Here is an 11,683-nt window from a genome sequence, read left to right as displayed (position 1 = left end):
AGCTTCGCGAGCATTTGCTGTCGGTTTGCTCTGGCAGGTGACAACGGGCCCGTGGCCAGCATCGACATCAGCATACGCCATACGCCGCTCCGAGAGAGAGGAAAATCGATCAGCAGTCCAGTCCAGTTCAGAGTCTCTATTCCACCGTGTCTCTTCATCGTCACTGTCACACAGGGGCTGCTGTCTGTCACTCACTCCTGCACCACTCTTCTGCTGCATAGTAGTGCTCGCTCTGTCTCGCGCACGCCCCGGCCCGCCTCGGACTGGCTCTCTCTCGCTCGCTCCGACCTGCGCTCAGCTGACAGTTCAATCGGCTCGTCGTCGCTCGGCCGCTGCTCGTCGCTGCTTCGTCGCCGAGCCCGGCAGCAGTGATTAGTTAATTTTCTCGTTGCGCTCAAACAGAACAGACGTGCGGTGCGCGTAGCAGAGTGTAGAGAGTGTACGAAAACAACAAAGAGTACGAAACGAAAACAGAGCCAAGTGCATCGCGAATTGTGACTAAAGCTGTAGACAGTGCGACTAGAGAGACAGTGCAGTGTCCCGTCCAGCGACAGACAAGTGCGTGGCTCCGTGGTTCCCAACAAATGGCCCTTGAGGATCGCTGCAGTCCACAAACAGCGCCCAGCCCACCAGGTTGTCACCCGCACTACGCCGCAACCAGCATCTCCGCCACCGCCCTCGACATGAGTCTGCAGCACCATCCCCAGCAGAGCCCGCCACCAGCGCCGGTGGCCGCGCTCTACCATCAGCAGCAGCAACAGCTGCAGCACCTGCACCAGCTGCAGCAGCTCCAGCAGCTCCACCAGCAGCAGCTTGCTGCCAGCGCCGGGGTCTTCCCCCATCCGGCAGTGGCCTTCGAGGCAGCGGCAGCCGCCGCCCACGCCGTTGCACTGCAGCAGCGCCTGAGCGCCAGCGGATCGCCTGCCTCCTGCTCGACCCCCGCCTCGTCCACGCCGCTGACCATCAAGGAGGAGGAGGGCGACTCCATCATGGGCGACGGTAGCTTCCACAACCAGACCCACACCACCAACGGCACGGCCACCGAGGACGAGGAGGACGACGACATCGATGTGGATGTGGACGATACTGCCGCAGGACGCCTGCCTCCGCCGGCCCACCAGCAGTCCACGGCCAAGCCCTCGCTGGCCTTCTCCATCTCGAACATCCTCAGCGACCGCTTCGGAGACGCAGCACCCAAGCAGCAGACACTAAAGAAGCCAGGATCCCCAAACGCCTCGCTGGAGTCCCAGGCCAGCATTTTCCGCCCCTTCGAGGCCAGCCGAGCAGCCGCTGCCACGCCCTCCGCCTTCACGCGGGTGGATCTTCTGGAGTTCAGTAGGCAGCAGCAGGCAGCGGCTGCCGCAGCCACCGCCGCCATGATGATCGAGCGGGCTAACTTCCTCAATTGCTTCAACCCGGCCGCCTACCCGCGCATCCACGAGGAGATTGTCCAGAGCCGTCTGCGCCGGAGCGCCGCCAACACGGTGATCCCTCCGGCCTCCAAGATGAGCGAGTCCTGCGCTGAAAAGTCCGCCCTGGGCTCGCTCTGCAAGACCGTCTCCCAAATCGGCCAGCCCACAACGACCACGACCTTGCCCCCGCAGCTGAGCAGCTCCAGCAGCCTGGCCAACAACCTGGCCAGTCCACCGCCCGCCTCGAATGCCTCCACCATCAGCTCCACCTCGACGGCCACCAGCTCCTCATCCTCCAGCTCCTCGGGCTGCTCCTCGGCCCCCAGTTCGCTGAACTCCTCGCCCAGCAGTCGCCTGGGAGGCAGTGCAGCGGCCAACGCCAGCAGTCCCCAGCCCCAGCCGATTCCACCACCCTCTGCCGTGAGCCGCGACTCTGGCATGGAGTCCTCGGACGACACCCGCTCCGAGACGGGCTCCACGACCACCGAAGGCGGCAAGAACGAGATGTGGCCCGCCTGGGTCTACTGCACCCGCTACAGCGATCGTCCCAGCTCAGGTTAGTAGCTATATCTATAAAGTGTGAAAGGGGGGAACTGCCTAAAGATGGTTCCGCAGTCCACAAAGGAATACTAGATTCTATGCGACACATAAGAACGGGATCACGTTACGCGCGGAGACCACCCCCAAGGAGCGGCAGTCTTTTATCCAGCATTGTTTTGGGTCATAAATTCGAAGGACACTGCAACAATTAGGAGACACGCGGACAATGACAATGACTTCAATTTCAACATCGACTTGGACTTGGACTCTGAATCCGAATCCGATTCGGATTCAGGGCCGCACGCAGTGCAGCGCTCCGTTTGAAGAGGCGACACTTTATGTGACAACATGGGGCGCAGGCAGCGTTTGCTTATCGCCGACAAGGAAGCGGAATAGGAGTGGGAGTGGGAGTACACTACCAGAAGATCGTAGTTCGAAGGTCAGGAGTCACGCACACACGCCACAGGGCCGCAGGGAACCTAAAATGTGCTGACGATTGACGGGGACGGGTACGGGGGCACACACACACAAAAGAGGGAGAGACGCAGGAAAACTCTACTTCTCCCTCCATCTCCGCTTTTCCCGATTTTCCATTTTTTTTTCTTTTGGTTTCTTCTTAGAGTCTGTGTTAATTGACAAGTTAAGTGCTTTTTTATGAGTGGAAATGGCTTTTTAATTTGGTGTGGATGCAATCGATGGCATCCCATAAACGAGGCGTTGATAGCCAGTCAGATTATCGCAGAGTGCGAGTGCCTCTGCCGCTCGATGGGAATTAATCAAAGCATCATCCCGCTTCGAGTCAATTTAATTATAATTTACAATGTGTGGAAATCTAATAAGCACTTTGACAGTCACTCTCCCTATCTATCTATCTATCGTGGATGGTTCGCACTGCCAATTAGATTGAGAACCGAGAACACCACTAATTAGACGGCTGAAAATTTGCCTAAAATATGCCTGCCTGCCTGCCTGTCTGCCTGGCACATTCCCGGACTCGAGGCCGAGACCCGAGTTCGTTAGACCCGCCCGGGAGCCCTCTGACAGCTGACAAATTGAACACTTCCCCGCCATCACGCAAGAAGCAGGGAAATAGCGAAAGAAAGAGCTCCGACTAGGGGTCTAGAGGCATATGCTAATTAAATCATTAATATTATTAATCACATGTGAGACATTTATGCAAATGCGTCCAAAAACTAAACTCCGTTTTCTCTTTTACTTAAAGGACCCCGCTACCGCCGCCCCAAACAGCCAAAGGACAAGACCAATGACGAGAAGCGGCCACGCACGGCCTTCTCCAGCGAGCAATTGGCCCGCCTCAAGGTAAGCATCACACACAAGCACTCACACAGACCCATGTGGAAGCCATAGATCCCTTGTTGTGTCATATTTGCACCAAAATATTTACACATATTTTCCGAGACCCCCGCGGCGATTGCATCCTGGCAAACGCATGTCCTGCCTCGGTCCCCGGTCCCCTGTCCCCGGTCCGTACTTAACCAATTAGACACGCTCATATCTCACCCGGACTTCCATCTACTGGCAGTCTGTCTTCGGGGTGCCTCTTTCAACTCAAACCGCAAATAATTGATTTGCCTTACCTACCTACCAGCCTCCCATAGTAGATCCCATCCGTATCTCTGTGCCTCTGTACTCATCCCAGACTCCTCTCTGATCTTTCTACTTGCAGCGGGAGTTCAACGAGAATCGCTATCTGACCGAACGGCGACGCCAGCAGCTGAGCGGAGAGCTGGGCCTGAACGAGGCCCAGATCAAGATCTGGTTCCAGAACAAGCGGGCCAAGATCAAGAAGTCCAACGGCTCCAAGAACCCCCTGGCCCTCCAGCTGATGGCCCAGGGACTGTACAACCACACGACGGTGCCACTGACCAAAGAGGAGGAGGAGCTCGAGATGCGCATGAACGGCCAGATCCCCTAAAAAGGGGCTGCAATCGGTCGGCCGGCGAACAGAGCGGGGGTGTGTGCAATACAAACGGCAGGGGGAGGGGGGCGGAGGAGGGTACAAAAGGTTCTCATGTGATATAATTGTAATATATTATCATCTATTATACATTAGCATATAAACCATAAGTATCTCTAGCGAATTCGATATGTAAGTTGTTGGCGTATTTATTTAACCATCCGAAGATAGAAATCGGAAAGCAGCTATCGGATATCCCGTATCCGATGGATCCGAAATTTTATATTCTTCTAACACAAAAGCTTCAACTTTCAAGCGTTTATTCCTACACAAAGATATAGTGGAAAATTACTTTATATATATACGCTATATACAGTTCTCTATCGCCTATGTAATCTCTGTAAATTAAGTAACTTAACTGTTCCCTAGCTTAAATCCTAGTTTAAACACCACAGCAGTCCCCTGAGGACTGCATTGCTATGACAGAACAGAGTATTTTTAGTCGTTAAGTCTGCAAAGTGTTATGGATCCAATAAACGCACAGAAAAGATACAAAATATTTAACAAAAAATACATGTGCTAAAATCAAGAAAGAAAAACCACAAAAAAAAACTAAATAAAAACAAAAGATTTAAAAAATGTTAAAACAGAAAAGAAAACGATTTATTTTATAGGGGGAGGAAGTTTCATCCCAGACCTATTTCCCCCATTCCCAAAGTGTCAGATCAAAGGCCGGCGGAATTTTGAATCATGTAAATCCTGTCACCAGACCAGAGGGTGGGTGACGGGGGGAGGCGCGCGACTAAGTAATGCCGCTAATTGCACAATCAGTATCAAAATCGGGGTCTCGTCTGGCTTGAGTGACGGCAACAGCATTGGCCACTGCCGTTCCGTTTAATTAAAGACAAAATTTTCATATAAACAAATATCTGCGAGAAGACAACAGAGAGCCCAGGCCCCGCCGACGCGACGCGACGCGACGGACCATCAAAAAGAGAGGAAAAGCCGCAGGGAGTCGACATCAAATGATTTATTAGACCGCTGTTCTCGCAGTGAGCGGCGTTAATTTGCTGAAAATTAATGCAGAAAACGCGAAAATGTGCATAGATCTCGGGGATCCCTCGGATCTCGGGGCTCTCGCGGATCTCGGGGATCTCTGGGTAGATGGGCAGCTGACATTTACTGGCAAGCGTTGATGTATATGCCCGTCGATCCGATCATCGCTGCCTGCCTGCCTACATATGTATGAATCGATGCCAAACCAAACGCTAATTGCAGCAACTTGAGGATCGACCAGAGGAGGGCAAGAGAGGAGCTTGCATGTCTCTCAAGGCGGATTTAAATCAGCCGTATTACAGAGGCGCAAATCCATTTGTGCACGTAATGAACCAATTAGACAATTTACCCATTAGCAATACACACCCCACACACACACACACACAGGCGCTGCCCCAATCTGTCAGACTTTTTATAGATATTCGTGTGTGCGGCAATCGTTTAGCTGCGAATCGAATCACATAAAAGCGGGGATCCATTCAGATTTGGCTTTTACTTTGAATACCCTTTCCTTGGGGGAGTTATCAAATTTCAAAGTGCTCATTCAATGAATTTTAATAGCCATCCCCTCTAATGAATCATTTAGCCTAAGTATATTGATTCATCGGCTTGATTGTGGGGTAACCGCCGCTCACGACTCTATCTTTCATGGGACGTAGCGTGTTTAAGTGAGTAATCGCATAGGTAATTGAGTGTATTTTAGTTGGGCCATCAAAGCAATGACCAATTATCTGTATAACTCCAATCGATTACGTATTGTATATAGATATCATAGTACAGCGATGGGGTCAACAAATCGCTGGCCAAGGTAGAACTTTCTCTTCTGTCGGATGGGAGTTTAGGCTGAAGGGTATTCGGCCGCCTCTCTCATTGGGTTTTGCTCGTTTCGATATCAAAGCAAACACTTTCAACACTTCTAATTAGCAGAAATTGCCAAGTGACACACTAAATTTCACTTTCAGACAGCCAAAAGGAATGGAATGGCATTCCAATTGCGCATACAATGTAGGGAGCATTTGGCTCTGGAGTCGCGACTGAAGATGCAGATGGATATATGGAGATGCAGATGGAAGTGGATGGTATGGCAAGGGGATGCGATCCATCGAGCGAGCTATTAAAAAGCCACAAAAAAACACATATGCTCCATAAGTCAGAGGCCTCCCCAGCCGCATGCCCCTGCCCACCCGTTCCGGGCTGTGTGTGGGCGCATCCCCTGCCGCAGCATCCATGCAGTACGTGATTTATGCGCCTTTGACGTTGACTACAAATACAAAATACAGAATACAGAATCTGAATCTGAAGGCGCTGTCTGAGATGGGGAGTGGAGTCCCCCCCAACCCCACCCCTTGGATATCGCGGGCCTCCTCGGACACGTGTCATACACATCGCTAATTGCATTTTTGGGGTGGTGTGTGGTGCATTTTGCAGTTTTGTAGTATTAATTGCCGCCGCGAGTCTAGTAAATGTCGAATCTGGATGTGTGTTTGGTGGCGGCATTCGCTAGATTTATTCCCCGGCAATTGGAGCTGCCACTTGTTTCCGCTTCGCTTTATCAATTGATTTACGATCCCCGATGCGAATGCGACTGCGAAAACTGAAATGGAAACTGAAGTCAGTGCCCCAGCCCCCTACCCCCTACCCCCTAGCCCCATCAAATGGAATATAAAATACTTAAACATTACGATTACGAGCCTCTGATGTACGCCATTTGCAGTCGCAGTCCGCAGTCGCAGTTACAGAGAGTTGTCAGTGGTGCTCTGTGGCTGTTGGCATTTCATAATCGCTGCTGCCAGTTCCATGGAAAGTGCACTCAATTATGGCCAACAGACAGGCGCTCCAAGTGCTGCTCTCTCGCTCTACCGCTCTCCCGCTCTGGCTCCCGCTCTGGCGCTACCAATGGCATGAGGAGTATCTCGCAAGAGTATCTCATCTCACATTATGGGCTGCCTGCCATCTCAGCCCGAGTCTCAGGCACAGCCTAAACAAACATTCAAATGCCCAGCACACTTGGCTTGGATTTTCAGCAGAAGTCAACGCCAACATGGCCAGAAAGAGGAGGTGGAGACCCATACCAGAGTCCCAGAGTCCCAGAGTCCCAGAGCCAAGCATAGGCCTCGGCATCATCATCATCATCAGCATCCGCGAAGCCGTCAACTCGAGACGTCAATGCTATGTTGACTCAACGCATTTGATCGGCCTGCGTATGCCCCATCCGATTCGATACGATCCCATCCGATAGAGACCCCTTTCCCAGCGCACATCCCTGGCGCTTAGATCTGGCCAAATATTTGCGACTCCCATTGTGACCAAGTCCGCGAGTGTGTGTTCAATTTGTTGCCTGCTAATTGCCACGCTGCTTGCGCCTTTGTTTGGCCGGCGATTTGCACCTTTTTAGCTGTTAGTTGGCCGTCCGCTAACTGCTCTCAATGCTCCGCTAATTGAGTTGGTCAACACGGGCTTCTCTCTCCCTCTACCTCTCCGTCTCCATCTCCCTCTCCCGCTGGCCATCAATGGCTCATAAACCTGGCAGTTGAATAACCAGATATCGAACCCCCAGCTAATGGGCAATGTCGCACGTCTATGACAAGTATCTGAAGCTCCGACTCCGACTCCGACTGCGGCTCTGGCCCTAGAGCCAGGGTCTAGGGTCCTCCCAAGCTGCGGCGCCTTTTCGGGTGGGCTTCGGTCTCCGGATGCAATTGCCGCCATTAAAACTTTAATTTGTTAACAGGCAAATGAATTGAAAATTCGTTTATGACCAATATCCAAAAGATCATAAATATATTATTGTTATTATGGAAATTATGCCATGAATGGGAGAGCCGGTGAGAGCTAGGACTCCTCGCAGCGGTAGGTCTTCCTCCGCCTCCGCCTCCGCCCCCACCTCTGCCTCAGTCTCTGCCGCATTGATGACATTATTAACATTATTTTGTGCTTATTAATGCCTATGTGCCCGACCATAAAACGAGCATTATTTTTATGTAAATGTCACTGAGGTGTCTCTGCAGCCGGCTGAGAGTCGATAGGAAAAACAATTATTAATTTGAACCGCGGGTCAAGACACCGCAAGGCTGTTAAGCAACCAAAGCCCAAAGACACCGACGACGACGACGACGACGACGACAGTCGCGGATGGGGAGTGGGGGACCCGACCCCGCCTCGAATGCGGATTCCGTCTAATTGAAATGCAACAACAACCACAAGCGTGTAGCTGGAGCGAAAGAGCGGCCAGAAATGCATTAGCCAAAAGATACAAACGGCGGCCACCCCGGAGGTACGCGGAGTACGCGTACGCGTACGAGAGTCAATGCCAAAGACAAATGATCCCAAACAATGGGCCGGCGAAAAATGTCAGATAATGACAATATTTTGGCATTTGAATATGACAAACAATACAAGCCAAAGGCTCCTTGTGGAGAGTGCAGCAGCAGGAAACTTGTCATTTATCATGCGATGAAATGCCAGACCCAAGTAAATTGATCGCCAGCATTTCCCCATTACGGGATCCCCAAACGATCGAGCTCTCCCTCCGGCCCGATGCCCAGTGCCCGATGCCCGATGCCCCAATCATATATCAAAATCTCACGTACTCGCACAGATGCGCGCTATGTTGGTGGGTGGCCCTTGGCCGCCAAAGGATTCTCTGCTCGTTTAATTAATCAAGCCGTGCAAACAGTGTCCTGTGTCCACATGAAAAAACAAAAAAAAACAAAAAATACGCCCACAAATTACGGACAAAAATGTTTGCACAATGAAACATATTTGTTTCGTATTCGATTTGAGACTAAAGGAATGAAAGGGTACATTCTGGGGGTATACCCAACGAAGCTGAAGATAAGGCAAAATAAATTAAATTTATTTTCCTAAAAAGGGAGTATTTCCAAGCCGAAAATTATCTGAAATAAGTAGCACAGCGTTTAGAAAAATTGGGGATAGTATTTGTTCATCTAAAGGGAATATTCATTGGATGGATGGTAGTATTTCTATGAGCGAAATACAATCAGTCTGTTCAGACAAATCCTTCAAAATACTCTAAGAAGAGTTCATTTCGACTGGTTCTAAGATAAACCACACAGTAAATGTCCTTTAGTTCCCTGGAATTGCCATTCAACCCCCATATTATTCGGATAAATCCTTTAAGTGTATCTCATCGTCTCCAGAGCTGACACCTCCGCCAAGTGCTGCATTTTTTGCAGCCAGAACTGGTTGGAAAGCTCTCCCCGAATGCCAAAACAAATTGTTTTCCATATGCAAAGTGGGGAAAACGAGACACACACACACACAAGGGTTAATTGGTGGCACAGCCAGCGCTTCGTAAACAAATTCAACGCTGATTCTGCGAGGAGATGAGAACGCCAACGAGAACGAGGAGCTACCCCAACACTTGGAATTGGATTCGCTTACCTCACAGCCTGCCACACCCCAGCTACGCCGCCCTCGCCCCTCTTGTGGCAGTGTAAAAATAAACATTGTTCGCGCAAGTTGTAAAATTTTCAAATTAAAAACGTGATCTCAGCGCGAATTGGAAAGTAAATTATTTGATTCTGCACTTTTCACAGCCAACGGCAGCCCCAGCGCCAGCGCCGGAACTGGAGCTGGGAGCTGGGTAGCGGGGAGCGGGGAGCCCCACCCCAAAACCTCCCAAACCGCCCAAAGCTGGTGCTGAAGCTGAAGCGAAAGTGCTGAAAGCTCAATAAAGCAAACAACACGAAAAAAAGGAAGAGAGCCGGCGCGAAAAAGGGAGGGGAAAAACGAAAAAAGGAAAACAGGGCCAAATGCAGCCTGAACATTGGCGCAATAAAACCAGGGGGAGCCGGTAGTTGGGCTGGGGGCTGGGGGTGGCCAGGGGGTGCGAACGCAGCAGAAAAAGGATGTATCCTGCCCGAATGTGTTGAAAATCGCGCGCCGCCGTTGGTTATCTCTCCATTCAGGAGCCAGAGCCCAAGAGTCCGAGAGACCAACAGTCAGGACGCAGGACGCAGGACGGAGGACCCGGTGAAACGGTTTTTATCTGTGTTCGTGCAGCGCTTCTGAGCACGAACCGAGGCCATAACTCAGACATGCCCCCAGGAGTGGGCCCGGGGGTGGGGCAGTGTGTGTGGCGCGGAAGCGGAAATGCGCCACAAGCAGTCCCGCTGGGTTCCACGGAGTTCTTGTGCTCAGCTTTTTGCCCCACTGTGCCATGGACGACGCCTTAATTGAGGTACAAATTGAGCTTTTGTTGCCACTGAGCTTCTTTTGCCATTTTTGTTGTTGTTGTTTTTCTGCTCGAAAGAAGAACAATGGCCCTTGCCCCCGAAAAGGGGGTGGCGCTGGGTGGATTCGCACTGGGGCGAGATTTAACGCGCGTTTCATGCGATAAAGCCCCCCCTTTTATATACATATATACTATTCTCCTCTTTTGATGGCAATAAATTCGAGTGCTGCTGCTGCTACTGGGCTGCTGGTGCGAGTGAAGCGTTTTAGTGTATGCCGGGTAATTGCAGTTTTATAGCAACTAGTTTTCGAAACGGATGCGACTTTGATGTGATTTTTATGGCACTCAGCCCCGGAGAACGCGAAGATTCCAAATCCCAGAGCCAGAGCCAGAGACAGAGACAGGCCGAAATGTAATTAGTGCGATAAAAGGGAGAAATGGGCGGAGAGAAAGCAGAGAGCAATTGAGCTGATCTACAGCGAAGGAGTGAGGGAATGCGATAAAAGATACACCCATTAGATACTTGAGCTCGAATTTCTAATTAAATCACACTCATTATTCGAATAGAACTCACGAATAAGCGTAGATACAAGGAACACAGGGAAATATATGCCAGATACATTGGTATCTGTCAGAGAAAGACGGCTAAGATATAGGTCTAATATATAATTATTTTATAACTGAAGGAACAATAAACAAAAGATGACCGCAATGAAATGACACCTAATTTACGTATCTATAAGATACATAAGCATGCGAGCAGCTAAAAAATAATGCAAATGTGAAGACACGAATGTATTCCACAGATACTCGAGTATCTTTGTGATGAATGCTCCCTCAAAAGACTATCTTTTGTTACCTCCGTGGCAGCCTTGCTATATACATAGTTTCTGATATTCCGTCCCTAAAGCTTCATTAAAATATATCTCAAATGCATTTATCAATTAAATCCAATTTGTGCATCTCAAAAGATACTTGAAGAGGCAGCCTCCGACTCTGACTCTGTCTCTGTCTTCGTCTCAGTTTCAGTCTGCGACTTGCGGCCTAATCAAAATACATAAATTATTACACCCTTTCCAAGGCGCTAACTCAGGGAACGAGTCTCTCTCTCTCTGTCTCCTCCTCTCTGGCATTCTCTTAAGCTCTGGGCGCTGTGTGCTGTATCTTTGGGGCTCGCTCTCTTCCGTTTCGCTGGATGTGCCATTCGAGAAGATTGCAGTCTGCGGATTGCCTGACCAAGATCATTACAAGTACAATGCTAAACGCTGTTTTACTTTGCTGCAATTTGGCGCCGCAGCACCACCAGACACAAGACCAGACCCGTCGAGGAGCCTGATGTGGATGTGGCTGTGGCTGTGGATGTGGCTGTGGATGATGATGATGAACACGATGATGATGATCAGCGAGGAGTCAACGCAGCAAACGAGCCGCAAAACTACTGTCGATGTTGCCGCCTTCCGTTGCCCCCAGCCACAGCTTCATCCTCAGCGCCCAGCCTCCGCAGCCTCGGCAGCAGCCTGCGCTGCCTGTGGCGCAGCTTCAGACTTCGTGTGTGGTCCA

General features: G+C 50.6%; 1 protein-coding gene across 1 annotated transcript; it reads left to right on the top strand.

Annotated features, from left to right (window-relative positions):
- Window positions 1-344: 344 nt before the first annotated feature.
- en (engrailed) lies at window positions 345-4,441 on the top strand. Its single transcript, XM_001360515.4, has 3 exons — window positions 345-1,968; window positions 3,175-3,272; window positions 3,640-4,441. The coding sequence occupies exons 1-3, from the start codon at window positions 585-587 to the stop codon at window positions 3,886-3,888; spliced, it is 1,731 nt and encodes a 576-aa protein (XP_001360552.2). The 5' UTR covers window positions 345-584; the 3' UTR covers window positions 3,889-4,441.
- The last annotated feature ends 7,242 nt before the right edge of the window (window positions 4,442-11,683 follow it).

The sequence above is a fragment of the Drosophila pseudoobscura genome, chromosome 3 (genome assembly GCF_009870125.1).
Source record: "Drosophila pseudoobscura strain MV-25-SWS-2005 chromosome 3, UCI_Dpse_MV25, whole genome shotgun sequence".
NCBI lineage: Eukaryota > Metazoa > Arthropoda > Insecta > Diptera > Drosophilidae > Drosophila > Drosophila pseudoobscura.
The sequence above is the reverse complement of the archived record's forward strand: the minus strand, read 5'-3'. Positions and strand labels throughout refer to the sequence as shown.

What these genes read in the sequence shown, in the direction of transcription:
- en (XM_001360515.4), top strand. Translation starts at nt 585, where the DNA reads ATGGCCCTTGAGGATCGCTGCAGTCCACAAACAGCGCCCAGCCCACCA. An exon ending in CAGCGATCGTCCCAGCTCAG is followed by an intron (nt 1,969 to 3,174) that starts GTTAGTAGCTAT and finishes TTTTACTTAAAG; the next exon opens with GACCCCGCTACCGCCGCCCC. An exon ending in AGCAATTGGCCCGCCTCAAG is followed by an intron (nt 3,273 to 3,639) that starts GTAAGCATCACA and finishes TTCTACTTGCAG; the next exon opens with CGGGAGTTCAACGAGAATCG.